Here is a 22,964-nt window from a genome sequence, read left to right on the forward strand (position 1 = left end):
TGAGTTTTGCCCCTCAAAAGGGCTTTATTACAGACATAAATACTCCTCAATTTCATTAGCTGTCCAGGTGGCTGGTGTCAGACAATCCCACAGGTAAAGAATTCTCTAAAATGATGTTGGAGGTGGCTTATGGTAGAGAAATTAACATTCAATATTCCTGATGTCAGCATGCCAATTACATGCTCCCTCAAAACTTGAGACTTCTGTGGTGTTGTCTGACAAAACTGCACATTTTAGAGTGGTCTTTTATTGTCCACAGCACAAGGTGCACCTGTATAATGATCATGCTGTTTAATCAGCTTCTTGATATTCCACACCTGTCAGGTGGATGGATTATTTTGGCAAAGGAGAAAATGCTCACTAACAAGAATGTAAACAAATTTCTGCACAGAATTTGAAAGAAATAAGCTTTTTGGGGTTGGAAAATTTCTGGAATCTTTTATTACAGCTCATAAAACAGGGGACCAACACTTTACATGTTGCATGTATATATTTTGTTCGGTATATATACGAACCCCACACTGCTCATTGTCTGTCTGGAAAGCCTCCGCAAATGAAAACGGATGGTGGACCTCGAAGAGGGGCTTCTCCAGCGAGGTCCTTCTCCATAGATCAGGGATCATCAACTAGATTCAGTTGCGGGCAGATTTTTTCTTGAGCGGACGGTCATGGGACCGGATCATAATTACAAATAATTTGTAGACTGCAAATTGACTGCAAGAAGCCCAAACATATATATTTGACTGAAACATAATCATATTAAACCCTGCTTATGTTTGTATACGGTCACATATGACATATGACCGTATACAAACATAAGCAGGGTTTAATATGATTATGTTTCAGTCAAATATATATGTTTGGGCTTATTGCAGTCAATTTGCAGTCTACAAATTATTTGTAATTATGATCCGGTCCCATGACCGTCCGCTCAAGAAAAAAACTGCCCGCAACTGAATCTAGTTGATGATCCCTGATCTCTATCATGCCCGAGAATACTTTGGAACAGATTTACTAAATGTTAATCACTTGGAGCTGATTTGCTGTTTTTTTTTACAGTCTTTAGTGTCCAATAATAAAAAAATATATATTTTGCTCAGCAACCTCTGGGATGAAATAAAATCCCATGCGGGACAGATTGTGATCCGCGGGCCGCCAGTTGCGGAACCCTTCCATAGATAGTGCAGGAGTGGGTGTGCGCCAAGTCCCTGTCACGTGACCCACTGTCTACATGCGTCTATAAATTCACCTCCATGTCGTAGGCTTGTCCTTTCCTAACGAAGGTGCTGTGTCTTATCTACAGAAAATCTGCAACTTCTACCAGCAATATGTCAAAAGGTACGTGACGGTTTGTTACAATGTAATCCTTGGATGACGTGATGGAAGTTTGGCTGTGGCAGACACGGTGGAAACTAAGTAACTTGTCGTGATTGTTCCCACTGTCAGTGGCTAAAAAAGTTACTGTGGAGTTGCAATGTCCGTCGTATATAAATGATGGGATGGCAGGCATGTTGAGAAATGTACAGCTTGCTTTGTTGCCGTTATTTTGGTTTTGTCGATCAGTGACACAACCCGCATGTGGAAACCGGCTGAGTCGTTTTTTAGTCTCTTTTCCGCTTTCCATCACCGCGTGTTTTGAAACACGGACTTAATTAATGGAGCCGTATCGATACGTTTCACGGCTGTGTGGTTAACGGTTGGGTCAATGAGTTTCGCTGTTGCTCAGTCTCCCTAGTTGTAACTCCATATTCCCACGTACCCTAAACAGCCGACAGGGACCGCTCAGTCGGTGCTGTCTGGCACTGATGTACCCAGCCGTTAATACTGGTAGGGACCGGTTTAACGTCCATTCAGGCTGCAAATGAATCATTTTCTTACTCAAAGGGTCCCTCTCTCATCCTGCGTTTAGACTTTAATACAACTGGGAATTGGTGGAAAAACGAGCCCACCGTTAAAGCTTGTTAGAGTAACCTAAACATATATTATCGAAAACCACAAGTTTTGGGCTTAGTGCAACGCGTCAATTCTGGCCTTCATTTTGAGGGTTTCTAGAATCAAATCGTAGATTTCTGCCGTTGTGCCCTTAAGCAAGGCACAGCACCCCAGGTGCCCTGTGGCAGCCCCCCGCACCTCTCCAAAACCTGTTTTGAGAGGTGTTTGGTGAAAAGCAGAAGACATCTTTTTGTTGGACCGCCTGCACACTTGACCAATAGTGATATCATTTATCTTTTTGACGGTATGTCATTAAATATAGTTAAGGAGAAAAATGATACCTTTGCGGCCTGAGACGAAGAATGCTTTATGTACGAGCCGGTCCACGGAGGACATCAATCCTAGACGACCGTGCAGATCTAGTGTTCGGTTAAATCGCACTGTACCTGCATTGCTGTGGCCAGCTAGACGTATGCTGCTACTTGTTTATTGAATTACTGTTCCAAGTGAAACTACATGTCCTATAAGCCTACACACCTTTCTCGCCATGTTTTATTATATTAAGCATTTATAGGCCTAAAGTCAATACAAGGTGCACACTAAAATGACAGTTATATATGTACCTCACAAATGTAGTAGTGAAACCTGACTTCCTGTCCTCATTACTTACAAAAGGTGTCATCCCATGGTCATCTGCCTTTGTGATAGCAGCACTTTTTAGATCTTCATATAGTCAGTGGGTTGAGGCCTGAAGGGCAGCTGCATGTCTTTCTGTGCTTATCATAGAAAGTGCATTTTACCAGTAAGAGTAGCAGAGATCCAGTTGAACAGCCTTCTGTTGACTTTTTTCTTGGGTGGCAGATTGATTTGGGGTTTCTTGCTTCTAATATAACATCAGCTGATTTCTTGACCAATGGCAATACGGGGTGGGAGGGAGGTACAGTTGGAAATGCATCATTTCACTTCAGCTGTACCTGGTTTGGCATCTGAACACAATTTGAGGTTTTGTATCCAGTGGTTTCTCTTTACCAGGCTGTTATCCAGTTGGCCCCCAATACCAAGTGTAGTGTTTACTATACCAGGGGATTGTTAACTGACCAGCCAGGCCTGCTAATATTAACTGCCAGTTTTTACATTTGGCATTATAATTACATGAATCTATTTGCCCTTTGTTAGCTTACAATCATTTCATTGTTGGGACGTGAGGTTATGGGCAGTTTTATAGATTTTCCTATCTGGCACAGCATGCCGAAGTAGACAGAATGGCCAAGGGCTTGATGATGTCTGGCATTCAGACATTGGTGTCATTGTTAAAACTGCCACGCTGTCACTCCCTCAATTTTTTACTTTCATTTAGTCAATATTTTCTTAACTCTATTTCTTCAACTCCACTGTTGATTAAGGGCTCGTAAGTAAGCATTTCACGATAAGGTATACACCTGTTCTATTCAGTGCTTGTGACAAATACAATTTGAGTTGTTAGTTTGATGCACTGTTGAGTTTTGACCGATATCCGGTATTTTCTATGTCAAAAAACCTGATACCGATATTTAACATTTTAGCTGCCTTTTAAGCATTCTAATACAGCTAAATAGTTGCAACACACCCCAAAATTGTTTTGTTGGCATTTACCCATGTCCCCATAACCAGTAAAACATAATCAAAACCTATTTCGTTCACTTACTTGCTGTTTCGTTCATTCTCAACCAGGATTTCATTATGCATGTGAAGCAGTGACATTTCTCAGTATAAGTACCTGGGTGGTCTGGATTGATAAATTGTCCTTTGAAACGAATATATAGCAAATCTGGTTAAGGTTTTTATTTTTATAGAAATAAATCAATCCTTAGTATAAAAAATAAGAGATTATTGAAACTTCTCCCTGTGTTGGCCGTTGGTGATATTGTTTACATGCGGCCTCTGTTTTAAACCCCTTGGACGTCGTCTTCCATTACGTTTCATCACAGCACAATTTTAGGACTCATTGTAGTCTGTATAAACATGTGGGAAGGACCTCTGTTTTTAAGAGCTGCATTCCCTATTTATTTACAAAACTATCTGACAAACTCCCTCTATGTAACATTAACTAGGATAAGAATCATTAGTTACCCGTTCACAGGAATCGATGACACGAGATCCCTCCAGTCTCCACAGATTTGGGGAAATCTGTTTAGTTTTTGCCCCTATTTTGTGGATCAATCTGCAGAGTTCACTGCAGTTAGATGTGCTGGTGCCCCTCAGGCAGTTGACATTATTGATTGAGGACCTCTATGTAGTTAAATGGGATTGCTTTTATAACATTGTATTGTGCTGAATGATATTGTTTTCTATGTGTATGTTTTAATCGGTTTCTATTGTAATGTGTACAGGGCTCTCTTGTAAAATAGGTTTTTAATCTTAATGTGACACCCCATTTAAAAAATATAGAAAAAATTTGTGTCCTTACAAAGTATTTTTGGGGGAAGGTTAAGAGTAGGATTCACACCATTTGAACCTAATGCAAATGTTATTCCTAAATTTGTATTAACAAGTTATGCCCCCCCCCCCCATCCAGACCAGGCTTTTGTGACATTGGCCACCAATGACAACTATGCCAGGGGAGCCATGGTCCTGGGAAAGTCCCTGAGGAACCACCAGACAACCAGGAAGCTGGTGGTGATGATCGGCCCCCACGTCTCGGATCCCTGCAAGTAAGAACCTCTTTAAAGGACAATGTTTTACAACCAAATCTAAATGGTTTCACTTGTTGAAGAATTTACTCCAACCAGCGATTAATTTCATCTTTGTTGGGACACCCAAATACGTCTTTTCAGAAAAGCGTTCAATGTAGTGATGCAGTTCCTCAGATGTTGTGCACATGACATTGCAGATGAAGGAATGGCAGTGTAATATTCAGTGCAATGCCCCTCCGTCCATTCTATAGGTAACTGCCTAAAATAAGGAAACGCCAGTAAATGAAGATACAAAGTATGTTGCAGGAGCTTTCACACAGGAAGTTCCAGACAACTGTTGAAACTATGCCAACGGGTGTTGAAACTATGCCAACGGGTGTTGAAACTATGCCAACGGGTGTTGAAACTATGCCAACGGGCGTTGAAACTATGCCAACGGGCATTGAAACTATGCCAACGGGCGTTGAAACTGTTCTGGTGGCCCAATGCCCTGTTAAGATGCTTTGTTTCCTTTGTTTTGGCTGATACCTGCAGCAGTAGGCTAGAGAATGGCATGGCTGGATAGGGGAAAGGCTTGAGTGGCACAAAATTGTAAATTCCAGATTAAAGTTTGGAATGACAAAATAGCTTTTCCCCTATCGTAAGGAAAAATATTTGATTTTGTATTTTTTGGAACAGTAATTGGTGATATATTTTGTCAAATCTTATTCCAATATTTGACCATTTGTAAACAGAATATTTTTGTAGGACTTAGCGTTTTGAAACAAATGTACTTTGAGGGTAGTATACAATAATAATATGTATTGTTTAGAAAATGCCAGCAGAGGAGGTGTGAGTTGAGCTCTCTGACCATATATGTAAGAACCTGTCACTTCCCAGTTACGTTTCCCTTAACCCGTATAGGTCTGTGCAATATCTACTAAGCTAACAAATGGAGTTTGATGGCCATAAAATCTAATTTGGCTGTTTTTTTATTTATTTTAGGACCCCATATTGGTATATCTATCAATTATTTTATGAAATATTGAGTTTGGCCTTTACTGCTATAGCCCATAGAATGCTTTGAATGACACATTCATAAATGTCAACTAAGTAAAAAGTCATAAGGAACAAGGATTTGAAGTCTATCTGAGAATGTAAGAAAATACATGTCTACCTATGTTATTTTTGGCACATTTCACCCCATGCACTTTCTGCAATTTTTACAAACCCTGTGTTACTGTACTGTTAGCTTCAGATGACTCCCATGAAGCGTGTGCATCGTAGAGCAGAACAACTGACACTTTTAGTGTTTGCTAGGCTCCCTTTTCGATATTGTTGCTCCAACCGTTCGGTCTGGACAGTTGGTTTTGTGAGAAACTAGGACGTCCACAACAGTGTTCAGATGACTGCCCTAAACTTGTGGATGTCGTAGAGCCAACCAACTGGCACGGTTGTGTTTGTGAGTTTCTCCGTATCGGCGACATTTGTAGCTCACACAGTTCGGGTTTTACAGCAGATTGTCTTGTCCGGATCATTGTGTAGGAGTTGAATACCCTACAAGTTTGGCATGGTAAGCCCTGGCCCCCGCCCTATGCCCCTGACTCATCACCACTGCAGTTATTCAGAATGCTTTCCACTGTACACCATATTGATGGTACGTCATGCCGTCTCTGCTTCCTCCTCTTCCTCCACCTCCACCAGGGGAGTGCTCCTGAAGATCTTTGACGAGGTACTGTTGGTGGATGTGTTGGACAGCGGAGACGCAGCTCACCTGGCCCTGATGAAGAGACCTGACCTGGGAGTCACCTTCACCAAGCTACACTGCTGGACCCTTACACACTACTCCAAATGTGTCTTCATGGATGCAGACACACTGGTGAGACAGTTGGTGTTGATTTGTACACACTCCCCCTGGTACGGTATAGTTCACCTGTGTGTTTACTGCAGGTGGTACAGAACATAGATGAGTTGTTTGACAGAGAGGAGCTCTCTGCGGCCCCGGATCCCGGCTGGCCAGACTGTTTCAACTCCGGCGTGTTCGTGTTCCGACCCTCCAAAGAGACGTACAGCAAACTGCTCCAGTACTGCTCAGAACACGGCAGCTTCGATGGTACGTCTTAGTTTGTAATGTTTCCTTTTGTTTTGTTAAGAAATGTAACGTCCATTTCCCATCCCATGACTTCTGTATTTTAATGCTACCTCTTGTACTCATTACATAGAGCTAACCATTGGCGCTTTTGTACAAATTTAGGTCTATCGGAGTAGTGTTTCCATGGTCTGCTGGTAGGTCATGCAGCATATTGTAGTGTTTCCATGGTCTGCTGGTAGGTCATGCAGCATATTGTAGTGTTTCCATGGTCTGCTGGTAGGTCATGCAGCATATTGTAGTGTTTCCATGGTCTGCTGGTAGGTCATGCAGCATATTGTAGTGTTTCCATGGTCTGCTGGTAGGTCATGCAGCATATTGTAGTGTTTCCATGGTCTGCTGGTAGGTCATGCAGCATATTGTAGTGTTTCCATGGTCTGCTGGTAGGTCATGCAGCATATTGTAGTGTTTCCATGGTCTGCTGGTAGGTCATGCAGCATATTGTAGTGTTTCCATGGTCTGCTGGTAGGTCATGCAGCATATTGCAGTGTTTCCATGGTCTGCTGGTAGGTCATGCAGCATATTGTAGTGTTTCCATGGTCTGCTGGTAGGTCATGCAGCATATTGTAGCGTTTCCATGGTCTGCTGGTAGGTCATGCAGCATATTGTAGCGTTTCCATGGTCTGCTGGTAGGTCATGCAGCATATTGTAGCGTTTCCATGGTCTGCTGGTAGGTCATGCAGCATATTGTAGCGTTTCCATGGTCTGCTGGTAGGTCATGCAGCATATTGTAGTGTTTCCATGGTCTGCTGGTAGGTCATGCAGCATATTGTAGTGTTTCCATGGTCTGCTGGTAGGTCATGCAGCATATTGTAGTGTTTCCATGGTCTGCTGGTAGGTCATGCAGCATATTGTAGTGTTTCCATGGTCTGCTGGTAGGTCATGCAGCATATTGTAGTGTTTCCATGGTCTGCTGGTAGGTCATGCAGCATATTGTAGTGTTCCATGGTCCAACCTTCCCACAATAAGGGGTGAATTTGGCCCATTTCTCCTGACAGAGCTGGTGTAACTGGGTCAGGTTTGTAGGCCTCCTTTCTCATACACTTTTTCAGTTCTGCCCACATTTTCTATAGGATTGAGGTCATGGCTTGACTTTGTTGTCCTTAAGACATTTCGCCACAACTTTGGAGGTATGCTTGGGGTCATTGTCCATTTGGAAGACCCATTTGCGACCAAGCTAACTTTCTGACTGATGTCTTGAGATGTTGATTCAATATATCCACAGAATTTTCAAAAGCCAACTGTAAATACCGAAAAGCCTTCTCAATATTAGATACCCTAAAATAAATAATTGTCATTAGCATACAGAGTCCAGTCTTCACTGTTATTTATATACTGTAAAAAGCATTGGACCAGTGGGGTCTTCGATAAGTCGATAAAATGTTCAAGTCTGGCTATCTGAGGATAGTTATCCAACTCTCCACCCTTATTTAAAGGGCTGAAGTAGACTGCGTTCCAGATGTTTGGAATCTTATTACTTGCCAATGTAAGATTGAATATGAGTGATGGGCAGCAAAGATGTATATTTTTTAAATAAGGGTTAAATTCATCCAGGCCGGACACTTAATATCAATAGATAGGAGTGCATTCAACTCATGAGCTTGTTCTCGGCTCTCAGCTGTCGGCTGTCTAGCGGCATGCAGAGCTTCATTTGCATATGTTATGATGGAGTTCATTATCAAATGAAAGCCCAGCTTCAGCAAAATGCTCATTAAACATGTCAAGCAGTTTATTCTGGTCACATCTGAGGTCAATTTCAGCAGAAGACGAAAGGAGTTAATTTTAACATTCATCGACTTAATGGTTTTCCATAATTTTGTGCGGTTATTGAGGTTTCATTTGTCATAGAAGCCAGATCCGTATGAACAAGATGCTCTTATGTCTGGAGAAAACATGAGAATGCCTTAAATGCAATCCTATCTGTCGCATGTGTGAAGTCTGCTTAGATGAAGACCTTAATGAATTAAATGTAATTTAACCTTTAACTAGGCAAGTCGGTTAAATTCTTATTTACATTGCTGGCCTAGGAACAGTGGGTTAACTGCCCTCTAACCAGTAGGCTACCTGCTGCCTACGGGCTCCCGAGTGGCGCAGAGGTCTAAGGCACTGCAGTTCAGTGCTAGAGGTGTCACTACAGACCCAAGTTCGATTCCAGGCTTTATCACAACCGGCCGTGATTGGGAGTCCCATAGGGCAGCGCAAAATTGTCCCAGTGTCGTACAGGGATGGCCGTCATTATAAATTTGTTAATTGACTTGCCTAGTTACATTATTTTTTACGTATCCATCTTGAATATAAATGACTATACCGCTCCCTTATTCACCTTGTCACATTGATAAACATCAGCCAGTCCAGCCTATAGACTGATTTACACATTTATAAAACATGTGTGTCCGGTTGCGGACAGAACTAAGACGGTATGAACCCAGTCTTTTGTCTTGTACAATCACACATCCGACTCATGTTAATGTTCCCAACCTGATCTAGGTTACATTGTCAGTCAGAACCATCCACAACCATTGGGCCTGGGTTCAGGGGAACGTTTCTTAACACCAAGAGCAGAAGAAAAATGAAACCCCTTGATTTGTTGCTTCCTAAAATCTCTACACTTAGACTTAAAATAATCCAAACTTCAGTCCTCTGATACAACAGTTGGTAGCCAGACCAAAACCTGCAGATGAGAATGTATTAATGAGCTGTAGGAATCCAACGGTAACACAATCGGACCACTCTTTCAGATAAAAGCTGTGGTACCAACAAAGTAGGGTTTGGTGTTTTTACCCATCTACCACCCTCACTCTTCAGGGGACCGGCGCCCCCCCTAGTCTGCAGGCGCGCCCCCCCTAGTCTGCAGGCGCGCCCCCCCTAGTCTGCAGGCGCGCCCCCCCTAGTCTGCAGGCGCGCCCCCCCTAGTCTGCAGGCGCGCCCCCCCTAGTCTGCAGGCGCGCCCCCCTAGTCTGCAGGCGCCCAGAAACAAGCTACATACTACTATACCAGAATATATCATCTAGTGATTGTATATTTTGCTGTGATGAGATTGAGATCTCTCTCATTCTGATGGTGGCAATAGGTTTGAGGTTTTATGTATCAGTTTATAAACCATGTGCTGTAGAATTGTTACATTGCACATCTCTTCTAATTTTTTATTTTGCAACCTGTATGGGGCAGCTGTCAACACGTTTTCTTCAAATGAAACTAGTATATTTTCACATTTATGCCAATTCTTTTCAGTGAATTTGTGTCTTTAATATTTGGCAGAACAAGTTCCCTGCCTTTCTCCCTCTAACATGGTATTTTGTCACCTGTGAGTCACAGCAATCTTTAGTATTTGGTTGAGGTGATGGTAGGAAGTCGTAGCAGCTTTGACTACTCGCTCAGCCTGTAACGGTTAATATACACTTCAGAGGTACAACGGGCTCGGCGGAAGGGCTCGGCGGAAGGGCTCGGCGGAAGGGCTCGGCGGAAGGGCTCGGCGGAAGGGCTCGGCGGAAGGGCTCTGCCGCCATCTCAGCTTGCCTGTCAGTATGACACACAAGGAACCTGGGACAAAACAAACTATGATCACTTATCATCCAAGAACGCAGTCTCTCCATAGCCCACACTAGCTTGTTGGAGGCGCCTGTCCATCTTATTTAATTTGAACGATTTGTTAATTTTCCAGTCAGACCTGATCCTCTGCAAGTATTCTAGATCGCCTGGATTCCCTGTGCTGTTGACTTACACACATTAATGGGTTAGCCGTATGCTGACTGGCTAGAGCTGCGGTGTGCTGACTGGCTAGAGCTGCGGTGTGCTGACTGGCTAGAGCTGCGGTGTGCTGACTGGCTAGAGCTGCGGTGTGCTGACTGGCTAGAGCTGCGGTGTGCTGACTGGCTAGAGCTGCGGTGTTCTTAGTCAGCGTTGGTCTTTAAATATTTTGCTGTGACTTGCACTTCTCTGACCTTTAACATTTATGCTCCGGCTCGCCACTACAGCTGGAAAACAGTCGGGCCATTATTGTGCCAGTCATTTTTGGCGTGGCTGTGTAGCGCTGGCCAACCAACTATTGGGCAATGGCAGATCGGACTGAAGAAATGGTTCAGGAGAGATCAGACTTCAGGTCTTGGGCCAGGGGCGCCTCAATACAATTTCCCCTTTATTACTGCATGCTGTCCAGGTGGCAGTGAGGCAGTAGCTGGACCTGTGGTTCAGTATCATCTGCTGCCAAGGTACACTGGCAGTGCCCCCAGGGGTAGAGCTGCATTCCTGCTGGCTTCTGCTCAGCCCCTCGAAATGAAGGTTCTTGGGCTCATTAACTTTCTGGAACCTCTCTGCTAGAGTGAAGCCTCAAGGGGGTATCTGGCCGGCCTGGAGTTGGGCTGAGAATAGACTGATAGTACTTCAGCCCCTCTGTTTTTAATAAACTGTAGAAACAAGTGGTTTAGACTGCAGACACTGCTATGCTGTTCAACAGACTACAGTCTCCAGTTTAAAGGTCCTCCTGCTCACGCTCTGTGTACAGTAGATAGACCACTCTAACGTGTGGCTAGTTTGTTCTCAACCTCCAGCACAAGAGACATTTTCTCCATGTCGTCATTTGACTGGTGGATTGTGACACCTTGGGTGTAGATTTACTCAATGACCTCTTTCATACCTTTTACGTGTGTTTGTCATCTCTAGGAATGTGAGCCTCTTCTGAGAAGGTTACTCAGCTGTTGGTGTGTCATTTAGACTTCCTCTGGGTCTAGTGTGGCGGAATGTCTTCCTCGGTCTATGGTGTGGCGGAATGTCTTCCTCTGTCTATAGTGTGGCGGAATGTCTTCCTCTGTCTCTGGTGTGGCGGAATGTCTTCCTCTGTCTCTGGTGTGGCGGAATGTCTTCCTCTGTCTCTAGTGTGGCGGAATGTCTTCCTCTGTCTCTAGTGTGGCGGAATGTCTTCCTCTGTCTCTAGTGTGGCGGAATGTCTTCCTCTGTCTCTAGTGTGGCGGAATGTCTTCCTCTGTCTCTAGTGTGGCGGAATGTCTTCCTCTGTCTCTAGTGTGGCGGAATGTCTTCCTCTGTCTCTAGTGTGGCGGAATGTCTTCCTCTGTCTCTGGTGTGGCGGAATGTCTTCCCCTGTCTCTGGTGTGGCGGAATGTCTTCCCCTGTCTCTGGTGTGGCGGAATGTCTTCCCCTGTCTCTGGTGTGGCGGAATGTCTTCCCCTGTCTCTGGTGTGGCGGAATGTTTTTCAACGGAAACAGTTTACTCCAAACAGAAATCCACTGCCACCATGACGTCTAACTACCAGAGGAATACAGGGGTCTCCTGCGGGGTGTTCTGTACATTGCGTGATTACACACTACATGCTGGCACTGTGATAGCCACACTGCCAGGCTGCCCTTCCTATAAATACATCTGTGGAAAGTGACTGACTGTATAGTGACTTTATCATATAGCGATAGACACTGTCACTCTGACATTTTGCTATTTATATCTCTGGATGGCTAAAGCATAGTGACTGGATATCAAATCCAGTGTTATTTGTCACAGGCTTTGGAAACAACCGGTGTAGACTAGCAGTGAAATGTTAACTTACAGGCCCTTCCCAACAATGCAGAGAAAAGGGATAAAGTGAGACCAGATGGTAAACCATAACAGCAGCGTATGTAAAGAGCTGGTGCAAGAAAGGCTGAATGCTATTGGTTAACTTGAATGGAGAAAATAAACTAGGACTGGCGTGGTTGCGCCTGGTCCTGGGCTGGCGTGGTTAACACTTATTTCATAGTTTTCATGTCTTCACCTTTATTTGACAATGTAGAAAATAGTAAAAATAAACAAACCCTGGAATGACTAGGTGTCAACCTGTGGTTGTGTTTGTCGGCTGGCGCTGTGTGGCGGTCGGTTGGCGCTGTGTGGCGGTCGGTTGGCGCTGTGTGGCGGTCGGCTGGCGCTGTGTGGCGGTCGGCTGGCGCTGTGTGGCGGTCGGCGAATAGGGATTTATACCTATTCTGGTGGGAATGTTATTTGTCCGAGGCTTTCTGGCTGTGGCTCAGCTTTTCATGACCTGGAGACCTACACAAAGTATCAGAGATCTGAAATGGATTCTAGATAGTGGCTTTAAATGAAAGATCCACTTATTAGAACGTCACTTGAGGTTTGAGTTTTGACGACTGGTGCTATTTTCTGACATAACAAATGCATGGCTGTTAGGAGAGAGAGGAGTGCTGTTTGCTGCCACCACACCCATCCAACCGTCCAGAAATATCCTACACCACAGGCTGTGCAAAGAGCACTGTGGCTACTGTGGAAAGAGCACTGTGGCTACTGTGGAAAGAGCACTGTGGCTACTGTGGAAAGAGCACTGTGGCTACTGTGGAAAGAGCATTGTGGCTACTGTGGAAAGAGCACTGTGGCTACTGTGGAAAGAGCATTGTGGCTACTGTGGAAAGAGCATTGTGGCTACTGTGGAAAGAGCATTGTGGCTACTGTGGAAAAAGCATTGTGGCTACTGTGGAAAGAGCATTGTGGCTACTGTGGAAAGAGCACTGTGGCTACTGTGGAAAGAGCACTGTGGCTACTGTGGAAAGAGCACTGTGGCTACTGTGGAAAGAGCACTGTGGCTACTGTGGAAAGAGCACTGTGGCTACTGTGGAAAGAGCACTGTGGCTACTGTGGAAAGAGCACTGTGGCTACTGTGGAAAGAGCACTGTGGCTACTGTGGAAAGAGCACTGTGGCTACTGTGGAAAGAGCACTGTGGCTACTGTGCCTTCAGAAAGTGTGTTCACACCCCTGGACTCTCCAGGTTTTAAAGCATGATTTTTTTTCAAATGTATTCAGGTAACGTTTTGCCACTGCCCTACACCCCATAATGTCAGTGGAATCGTTTTTGAACATTATTACAAAAAATGAATGCAGTGTTTTGATTCTAAGTCTTCAACTGTATGTTTGGGACAAATCCAATATTACACTTAACTGAGTACCACTCCATGTTTTCAAGTGTAGTGGTGGCTGCATCTTATGGATGTGCTTGTCATTGTTAAGGACCAGAGTTTTTCAGGAGGAAAAAAAAAAGAAACCGAATAGAGCTCAGCACAGGCAACATCCTTGAGGAAAACCTGGTTCAGTCTTCTTTCAACCAGACACTGGGAGATGAATTCACCTTTCAGCAGGACAATAACCTAAAACACAAGGCCAAATCTACATGAGTTGCTTACTGAGAAGACCATGAATGTTCCATGGTGTACCTTAAATCTGCAGAATGGCGAGACCTGAAATGGTTGTCTAGTGACGACCAATAACCATTTGTAAAAGGGTAATCTACATATGTTGCACAATGCAGTTGTGGAAAGCTCAGGAATATTCACCGCTGTCATCTCGGGTGTGAATCTCAGGTGTGTTTAGTTTAGTGAGGGGAAAAATGTAATCCATTGTGAGTTCGGGCTGAAACAACAACGTAGAATAAGATCAAGGGGTATGAATACTTTCTGAGGGTTCTTTCTATTCAGACCATCTTATGTAAACATTGAGTGACTTTGTGTACATCCAGTTTTACTGTCAGGACTGATCTGAGCAGCCACCTGACTAGGAGCCTGTGGTGGCGTTGGCAGGAGGTCAAATGGCTTTAGGGGTCAGGGGTGAATCAGTTGGATAGATGGCTGAATGACTGACAGCCAGCTGAGCCATACATTGGTACAGATGCTTCCCTCTGAAGTCTATCATTTAGACAACCTGTTCACATTACGTTAGTCATGTAGCAGAGTGACTTAAGGTATCTAGGCGAGACAACCACACCATAGTAAGTCAATTCTTCTTGAAAGCAGCGATCAGCGACGTCTCTGCGTCCACCTGTTTTATAGTCTCTGAGGTTGTGGCTTGGGTGCAGAGGATATTAACAGAATGGGTTTGTTTCACAGCATCTGTTTATAAAATAACGTTGGTCTTTCTGCGATGGACTTCTTGTTAGCCTCACTGTCTGGTCTTGTCATATCCTGGACAAGGTACAAAGCTCATGATGGTAAATGAAGTACTTCTAGATGAAGTCTTGAACCAGCCTCTGATTCCAGGCTTCCTCGTGTTTTGAACCAGTCATAACTGTTTATGTTGGGGCAAAATATATTGTGCTTCCTGTTGTGTGTAATTGCTAACAGATGTTTTTCTTCTGTCTCTAGGTGGAGACCAGGGGGTCTTGAATGGCTTCTTCAGTAACTGGGCAACAGCAGATATATCGAAACACCTCCCCTTCATCTACAACCTCAGCAGCATAGCAATCTACACTTACCTTCCAGCATTCAAACAGTAAGTACTGTCTACACCTCCTTTCCAGCATTCAGACAGTCAGTACTCAATCTACACCTCCCTTCCAGCATTCAGACAGTCAGTACTCAGTCTACACCTCCCTTCCAGCATTCAGACAGTCAGTACTCAGTCTACACCTCCCTTCCAGCATTCAGACAGTCAGTACTCAAACTACACCTCCCTTCCAGCATTCAGACAGTCAGTACTCAATCTACACCTCCCTTCCAGCATTCAGACAGTCAGTACTCAGTCTACACCTCCCTTCCAGCATTCAGACAGTCAGTACTCAAACTACACCTCCCTTCCAGCATTCAGACAGTCAGTACTCAAACTACACCTCCCTTCCAGCATTCAGACAGTCAGTACTCAATCTACACCTCCCTTCCAGCATTCAGACAGTCAGTACTCAAACTACACCTCCCTTCCAGCATTCAGACAGTCAGTACTCAATCTACACCTCCCTTCCAGCATTCAGACAGTCAGTACTCTGTCTACACCTCCCTTCCAGCATTCAGACAGTCAGTACTCAATCTACACCTCCCTTCCAGCATTCAGTCAGTCAGTACTCAATCTACACCTCCCTTCCAGCATTCAGTCAGTCAGTACTCAGTCTACACCTCCCTTCCAGCATTCAGACAGTCAGTACTCAATCTACACCTCCCTTCCAGCATTCAGTCAGTCAGTACTCAATCTACACCTCCCTTCCAGCATTCAGACAGTCAGTACTCAGTCTACACCTCCCTTCCAGCATTCAGACAGTCAGTACTCAATCTACACCTCCCTTCCAGCATTCAGGCAGTCAGTACTCAGTCTACACCTCCCTTCCAGCATTCAGACAGTCAGTACTCAATCTACACCTCCCTTTCAGTACTCATTTGATAGAACTGTGTAGCTCTAGTTGCTGGTTTAGGCAGTAACGACTATCTGAATAGATCTCTCTTTCTTACAATTATAAACCATTCAGCTGAATCACAAACATGGCTACCTCAAGTTAATATTTGAGGTGTTTTCTACAACACCCTGCTTGCCTAACGTTATGTGGGAAGATTAGCAGTGACTCAATAGTAGACTACCTGTAAAACCCGTAGCAGGGAAAGGTTTGTTGGCGTGGGCTCTGAGAACGGGAGGCGTAAGGTGATACGGTCACATGAAAGTGTGCTCATGCTATGGCATCAGGTTACCAGTGATGGGAGCTTTTACGGAGCAGCAGCATAAAGTCTAAATGCTTCTCCCAGCTACTGTAGGGCCCTAGGCCTTGTTGGGTTAGATATCAAGCAGACGCTTCACAGCTGAGGCCAAAATAAAGCTATTTATTTAAAGACCTTTATGCCTGTAGACAGGACCTCTGCTGGTCAGTGACAAATCTCTCCCTCTCCTTTCTCTCTTGCCCTTCTCTCCCCCCACCACCCCCCTCTCTCTGGCATTTATTTTTCCTCAATCAGACATTTCATCAATGTATCTCAGGCGTTTGTTATTTATTTCATCTTTATTGAACCAGGTAGTTGAGAACAAGTTGTCATTTGCAACTGCGACCTGGCCAAAATAAAGCGTTGCAATTCGACACAAAAACAGTTACACATGGAATAAACAAAACATACAGTAGAACAAAAGAAAACAAAGTGTATATACAATGAGTGCAAATGAGGTAAGTTAAGGAACTAAATAGGCCATGGTGGCAAAGTAATTACAATATAACAATTAAACACTGGAATGGTAGATCGGCAGAAGATAAATATGCAGGTAGAGATACTGGGCCCCAAAGGAGCAAAATAAATAAATACCAGTATGGGGATGAGGTAGGTAGATAGATGGGCTGTTTACAGATGGGCTGAGTACAGGTGCAGTGATCTGTAAACTGCTCTGACAGCTGGTGCTTAAAGCTAGTGAGGGAGATGTGAGTCTCCAGCTTCAGAGAAGTGGAAGGAAAGGCGGCCAAAGTAAGAATTGGCTTTGGGGGTGACCAGTGAGAGATACCTGCTGGAGCGCATGCTACGAGTGGGTGCTGCTATGGTGACCAGTGAGCTGAGATAAGGTGGGGCTTTACCTAGCAGAGACTTGTAGATAACCTGGAGCCAGTGGGTTTGGCGACGAGTATGAAGCGAGGGCCAACCAACGAGAGCGTACAGGTCGCAATGGTGGGTAGTGTATGGGGCTTTGGTGACAACTGATGGCACTGTGATAGACTGCATCCAGTTTGTTGAGTAGGGTGTTGGAGGCTATTTTATAGATGACTTCACCGAAGTCAAGGATCGGTAGGATGGTCAGATTTACGAGGGTATGTTTGGCAGCATGAGTGAAGGATGCTTTGTTGCGATATAGGAAGCCGATTCTAGATTTAATTTTGGATTGGAGATGCTTAATGTGAGTCTGGAAGGAGAGTTTAGTCTAACCAGACACCCAGGTATTTGTAGTAGTCCACGTATTCTAAGTCAGAGCCGCCCAGAGTAGTGACGCTTGACGGGCGAGCAGGTGCGGGCAGCGATCAATTGAAAAGCATGCATTTAGTTTTACTTGCATTTAAGAGCAGTTGGAGGCCACGGAAGGAGAGTTGTATGGCATTGAAGCTCGTCTGGAGGTTAACAAGAGTCCAAGGAGGGGCCAGAAGTATCCAGAATGGTGTCGTAGCGTTGGATCCGAGAATCACTAGCATCAAGAGCAACATCATTGATGTATGTAACGGATGTGAAACGGCTAGCTTAGTTAGCGGTGCTAAATAGCGTTTCAATCAGTGACGTCACTTGCTCTGAGACCCTGAAGTAGTAGTTCCCCTTGCTCTGCAAGGGCCACGGCTTTTGTGGAGCAATGGGTAACGATGCTTTGTGGGTGACAGTTGTTGTGTGCAGAAGGTCCCTGGTTCGCGCCCGGGTATGGGTGAGGGGACAGTCTAAAATTATTCTGTTACATGTATACAGAAAAGAGTCGGCCTGAGAATTGAACCCTGTGGCACACCAATAGAGACTGCCAGAGGTCTGGACAACAGGCCCTCCGATTTGACACACTGAACTCTATCAGAGAAGTAGTTGGTAAACCAGGCTAGGCAATCATTTGACAAACCGAGGCTACTGAGTCTGCCGATAAGAATATGGTGATTGACAGAGTTGAAAGCCTTGGCCAGGTCGATGAATACGGCTGCACAGTAATGTCTCTTATCGATGGCGGTTATGATGTCGTTTAGGACCTTGAGCGTGGCTGAGGTGCACCCATGACCAGCTCTGAAACCAGATTGCATAGCGGAGAAGGTATGGTGGGATTCGAGATGGTCCGTAATCTGTTTTGTTAACTTGGCTTTCGAAGACCTTAGAAGTTGGATATAGATCTATACCCAGTTCTATAGCAGTTTGGGTCTAGAATGTCACCCCCTTTGAAGAGGGGGATGACCGCGGCAGCTTTACAAACTTTGGGAATCTCAGACGATACGAGAGAGGTTGAACAGGCTCGTAATAGGGGTTGCAACAATTTCGGCAGATCATTTTAGAGGGTCCAGATTGTCTAGCCCGGCTGATTTGTAGGTGTCCAGATTTTGCAGCTCTTTCAGAACATCGGCTATCTGGATTTGGGTGAAGGAGAAATGGTGGGGGCTTTGGCGGGTTGCTGCGGAAGGTGCCGGGCAGTTGACCGGGGCTTTCTAAAATAAATTTGAAGTAAATTAACATGCATTCTGTTCCAGATACGGTGCCAACGCCAAGGTGGTCCACTTCCTGGGTCAGACCAAGCCCTGGAGCTACACGTATGACCCCAAGACCAAGAGGGTCAGCGGGGACATGCAGGAGACCTCCACACACCCCAGCTTCCTCCTGGACTGGTGGTTCCTCTACTCTTCCTCTGTGGTGCCCATGATGACGGAGGGATATGGAGACCAGCCCTTCCACTCTGGCTGTGTGGAAGTCAGTCTAGAAGTATTAGCCTTTTCTTCCTCTGCAGAATGTATCAACAGCTGGAACAATTTAAATTAAGTGGTTACTTTGATGCTTCTTGTTAGTAAGTAAAAGTAATATTGTCTCATCGCACCTCCTGAATTAATACCAAACGATATAAATTACGATGAGTCAATTTGTGAAATGGTGTTACTTCAGTCCTGATGGCTGTTGCGATGTGTAACCCTCATTCGTCCATCTGATAGTTCCAATCCTCGGTCAAACAAAGTTGTAATCATCATGGTCACTGGCATGAGCTGTGGTCCCAGATCTATAGTCACAAGGGGGATGGATGGAAGGTATGCTGAAGGAGACGAGTTGGTTGTGATGCTGCCTTATCAGACAACGCCTTGTCACTAATAATTGCTGCTTCTTGTGGGCAATCTGTTCTACAAACCTGGCTTAGCGTCTATCCCTATAATACTATAGCCGTGTGTTCGCTGGCTATATGAACTGAACAAAAATATAAACGCAACATTTAGTGTTGGTCCTATGTTAAATTAGCTGAAATAAAAGATCCCAGAAATATTCCATATGCACAAAAAGCTTATTTCTCATTTTGTGCACAAATTTGTTTACATCCCTGTTAGTGAGCATTTTCTCCTCTGCCAAGATAATCCATCCACCTGACAGGTGTGTGTATATAGAGAAGCTAATTTGTGATCTGATCATTACACAGGTGCACCTTGTGCTGGCTGACAAAAGGTCACTCTAAAATGTGCAGTTTTGTTACACAACGCCACAGATGTCTCAAGTTGAGGGAGGGTACAATTTGGTATGATTACTGCAGCAATTCCCTGTTAATTTAATTACCGTAAGCCAACTACGAGGTCATAAAGGATAATTTGGCAGTCTAAATTACATCCAACCGGCCTCACAACTGAAGACAACGTGTATGCCAATGTCAACATGGTGAACGGAGTGCCCCATGGTGGGGTTATGGTACGGGCAAGCATAATCTACGGACAATGAACACAATTACACTTGTTTAATTGATGGCAATTTGAATGCCCAGAGATACCGTGACGAGATCTTGAGGCCCATTGTTGTGCCATTCATCCGCTGCCATCACTCAATAGACATGTCACCCATTGAGCATGTTTGGGGTGCTCTGGATCAACGTGTACGACAGCGTGTTCCAGTTCCCGCCAATATCCAGCAATGCACAGCCATTGAAGAGGAGTGGGACAACATTCCACAGGCCACAATCAACAGCCTGATCAACTCTGTGAAGGAGGTGTTTTGCGCTGCGTGAGGCAAATGGTCATACTAGATACTGACCAACAGATGCATCTGTTTTCCCAGTTATGAAATCCATAGATTCGTGCCTTATGAATGTGGTTCAATTGACTGATTTCCTTTTAAATGATCAGTAACTCCGTAAAATCTTGGCATTGTTGCCTGTTGAGTTTATATATTTGTTCAGTATAGATCGATTTGATGGTTTGGCGTGAAGTCGCTGTGTCAATATGAATGGCAGGTTTTACATAATTGTGTAGCTGTACTGACTGCGAAGAAACAGGTGTTTTTCTCCGGAGCTTTTAGTTTTGTAGCTTCTTCCTGAATTCATCAAATCTCCGTTCTAGATGTTAATATTGTTTTGTTTCCTCCTCCAGGGAAGCAGCACGCATTTCCTCCCGCAGTGTAGCAGCACGTCCCAGGAGCCCCATCACACCGAGCCATACGTGCCACCCGAGACATCTGAGGAACGCAAGCAGAAATGGGAGCAGGGCCAGGCGGACTACATGGGAATGGATTCGTTTGACAATATCCAGAAAAAGCTTGATGCTTTTCTCAAATAAACATCGACAAGGGATCACTTAGTTTGACAGATTGATTTAGTAGACACCACCCCGCCCCCCCCAAAACTCTCGATCTCACCAATAGTTGGTTCTCTAGTGAACCACTACCCACACCAGCTCTAAGGATTACAGCACATTGTTTTACAATGTGAAACATTCTGACATCGTTGGCAGAGCGCATACATACACTATGCAATACTTGTGTAGTATGTTCAGGCTGTCACATACTGTAAAGATGCCCACACTGTGAAGCACCATGTTTTTGACACGCATGATTTAAATGTTTTGAAATTGCTGTATTTGTGAAGAGAATAAAAATGCAATAAAATATGGCCTTGTCAGATATATGAACATACGAACCTTACATGGGGACACTGACACATTTAACGATTAATACTTCATTTTTTGGGGCACTGAAATACACCTTTCATAGATGCAGGGGTGGCAATACTTCTGAATCCTCAAACTAACAAAGCATTTAATGTTTTGTCCTGAAATGTCCTGTGTGAATGCCGTCTCCACACAGCACACCCAGGGACTGTATGTGTTACCATGCAGTCAGTTGGATATGAAGTCACACAAGATGTCTAAACTAACATCTTCTATTCTGGTGGAAAGATGGTGCCTTTGTTTTATATTGTTTACAATTCACTTTGCAGCCACTGTGGCTCTTCCCTGGCTTGTTTCACCAAGGGTAGGTCTTCAGTTGGCCTGATCCCAGGGTAGGTCTTCAGTTGGCCTGATCCCAGGGTAGCTCTTCAGTTGGCCTGATCCCAGGGTAGGTCTTCAGTTGGCCTGATCCGAGTGTAGGTCTTCAGTTGGCCTGATCCGAGTGTAGGTCTTCAGTTGGCCTGATCCCAGGGTAGCTCTTCAGTTGGCCTGATCCCAGGGTAGGTCTTCAGTTGGCCTGATCCCAGGGTAGCTCTTCAGTTGGCCTGAGCCCAGGGTAGGTCTTCAGTTGGCCTGAGCCCAGGGTAGGTCTTCAGTTGGCCTGAGCCCAGGGTAGGTCTTCAGTTGGCCTGAGCCCAGGGTAGGTCTTCAGTTGGCCTGAGCCCAGGGTAGGTCTTCAGTTGGCTTGATCCCAGGGTAGGTCTTCAGTTGGCCTGATCCCAGGGTAGGTCTTCAGTTGGCCTGAGCCCAGGGTAGCTCTTCAGTTGGCCTGAGCCCAGGGTAGGTCTTCAGTTGGCCTGATCCGAGTGTAGGTCTTCAGTTGGCCTGATCCGAGTGTAGGTCTTCAGTTGGCCTGATCCGAGTGTAGGTCTTCAGTTGGCCTGATCCCAGGGTAGCTCTTCAGTTGGCCTGATCCCAGGGTAGGTCTTCAGTTGGCCTGATCCCAGGGTAGCTCTTCAGTTGGCCTGAGCCCAGGGTAGCTCTTCAGTTGGCCTGAGCCCAGGGTAGCTCTTCAGTTGGCCTGAGCCCAGGGTAGGTCTTCAGTTGGCCTGAGCCCAGGGTAGGTCTTCAGTTGGCCTGAGCCCAGGGTAGGTCTTCAGTTGGCCTGAGCCCAGGGTAGGTCTTCAGTTGGCCTGAGCCCAGGGTAGGTCTTCAGTTGGCCTGAGCCCAGGGTAGGTCTTCAGTTGGCCTGAGCCCAGGGTAGGTCTTCAGTTGGCCTGAGCCCAGGGTAGGTCTTCAGTTGGCCTGAGCCCAGGGTAGGTCTTCAGTTGGCCTGAGCCCAGGGTAGGTCTTCAGTTGGCCTGAGCCCAGGGTAGGTCTTCAGTTGGCCTGAGCCCAGGGTAGGTCTTCAGTTGGCCTAAGCCCTCAAAGCTGGATTTGAGAACCTGTTACAATCCCTCTTTGAGCTGAAGGCTCCATTCTTGGGCTTGTGTTTGATCATATCTGTACTCTTGGTATTGACACACACCCCCGGAACATGTTGGTCTCCTTTTGTTCAGCTTCTTTTAGGTCACTAACTTGACCCAAATGGTTCCTGTACCACAGCCCCTGTCATGTGCTAAATCAACTACTGGTAGAATAAGTTGTTGTGCTTGGTCTTTTATTTGGCACAATAACGTGCTCGGGTTCATTCAGGAAGGTTCAATGGTACCGGACATGAATACATTACGTTGTCACAATTACATCCCATATCTCTGCTCTGTTAGATCCGTGTTAGAAATCAGGATACAAGTACCTCATTACTATTGAGCCATTGGATTCCCATGTGAAGGCTTATTGGCCATTCATAGACCTAGAGACAGTATAGCACAGAGAAAGGTCATGAGCAGATGAGCTCCCACATTGTTCAGCATGTTTAGAGTTAGACAAAC

At 45.1% G+C, this 22,964-nt stretch overlaps 1 protein-coding gene across 2 annotated transcripts; it reads left to right on the forward strand.

The window, feature by feature from the left end:
- The first annotated feature begins 1,229 nt into the window (after nt 1–1,229).
- gyg1b (glycogenin 1b) lies at nt 1,230–21,033 on the forward strand. Of its 2 annotated transcripts, none has more exons than XM_064965135.1 (7): nt 1,230–1,338; nt 4,487–4,622; nt 6,288–6,462; nt 6,534–6,696; nt 14,861–14,987; nt 18,655–18,883; nt 20,518–21,033. In XM_064965135.1, the coding sequence occupies exons 1-7, from the start codon at nt 1,329–1,331 to the stop codon at nt 20,701–20,703; spliced, it is 1,026 nt and encodes a 341-aa protein (XP_064821207.1). In that variant the 5' UTR covers nt 1,230–1,328; the 3' UTR covers nt 20,704–21,033. The 2 variants fall into 2 exon arrangements, with proteins under 2 accessions (XP_064821207.1, XP_064821208.1); XM_064965136.1 differs by having other exon boundaries at nt 18,655–18,871.
- The last annotated feature ends 1,931 nt before the right edge of the window (nt 21,034–22,964 follow it).

This window comes from Oncorhynchus masou, unplaced genomic scaffold (assembly GCF_036934945.1).
Source record: "Oncorhynchus masou masou isolate Uvic2021 unplaced genomic scaffold, UVic_Omas_1.1 unplaced_scaffold_1804, whole genome shotgun sequence".
Classification (NCBI taxonomy): Eukaryota; Metazoa; Chordata; class Actinopteri; order Salmoniformes; family Salmonidae; genus Oncorhynchus; species Oncorhynchus masou.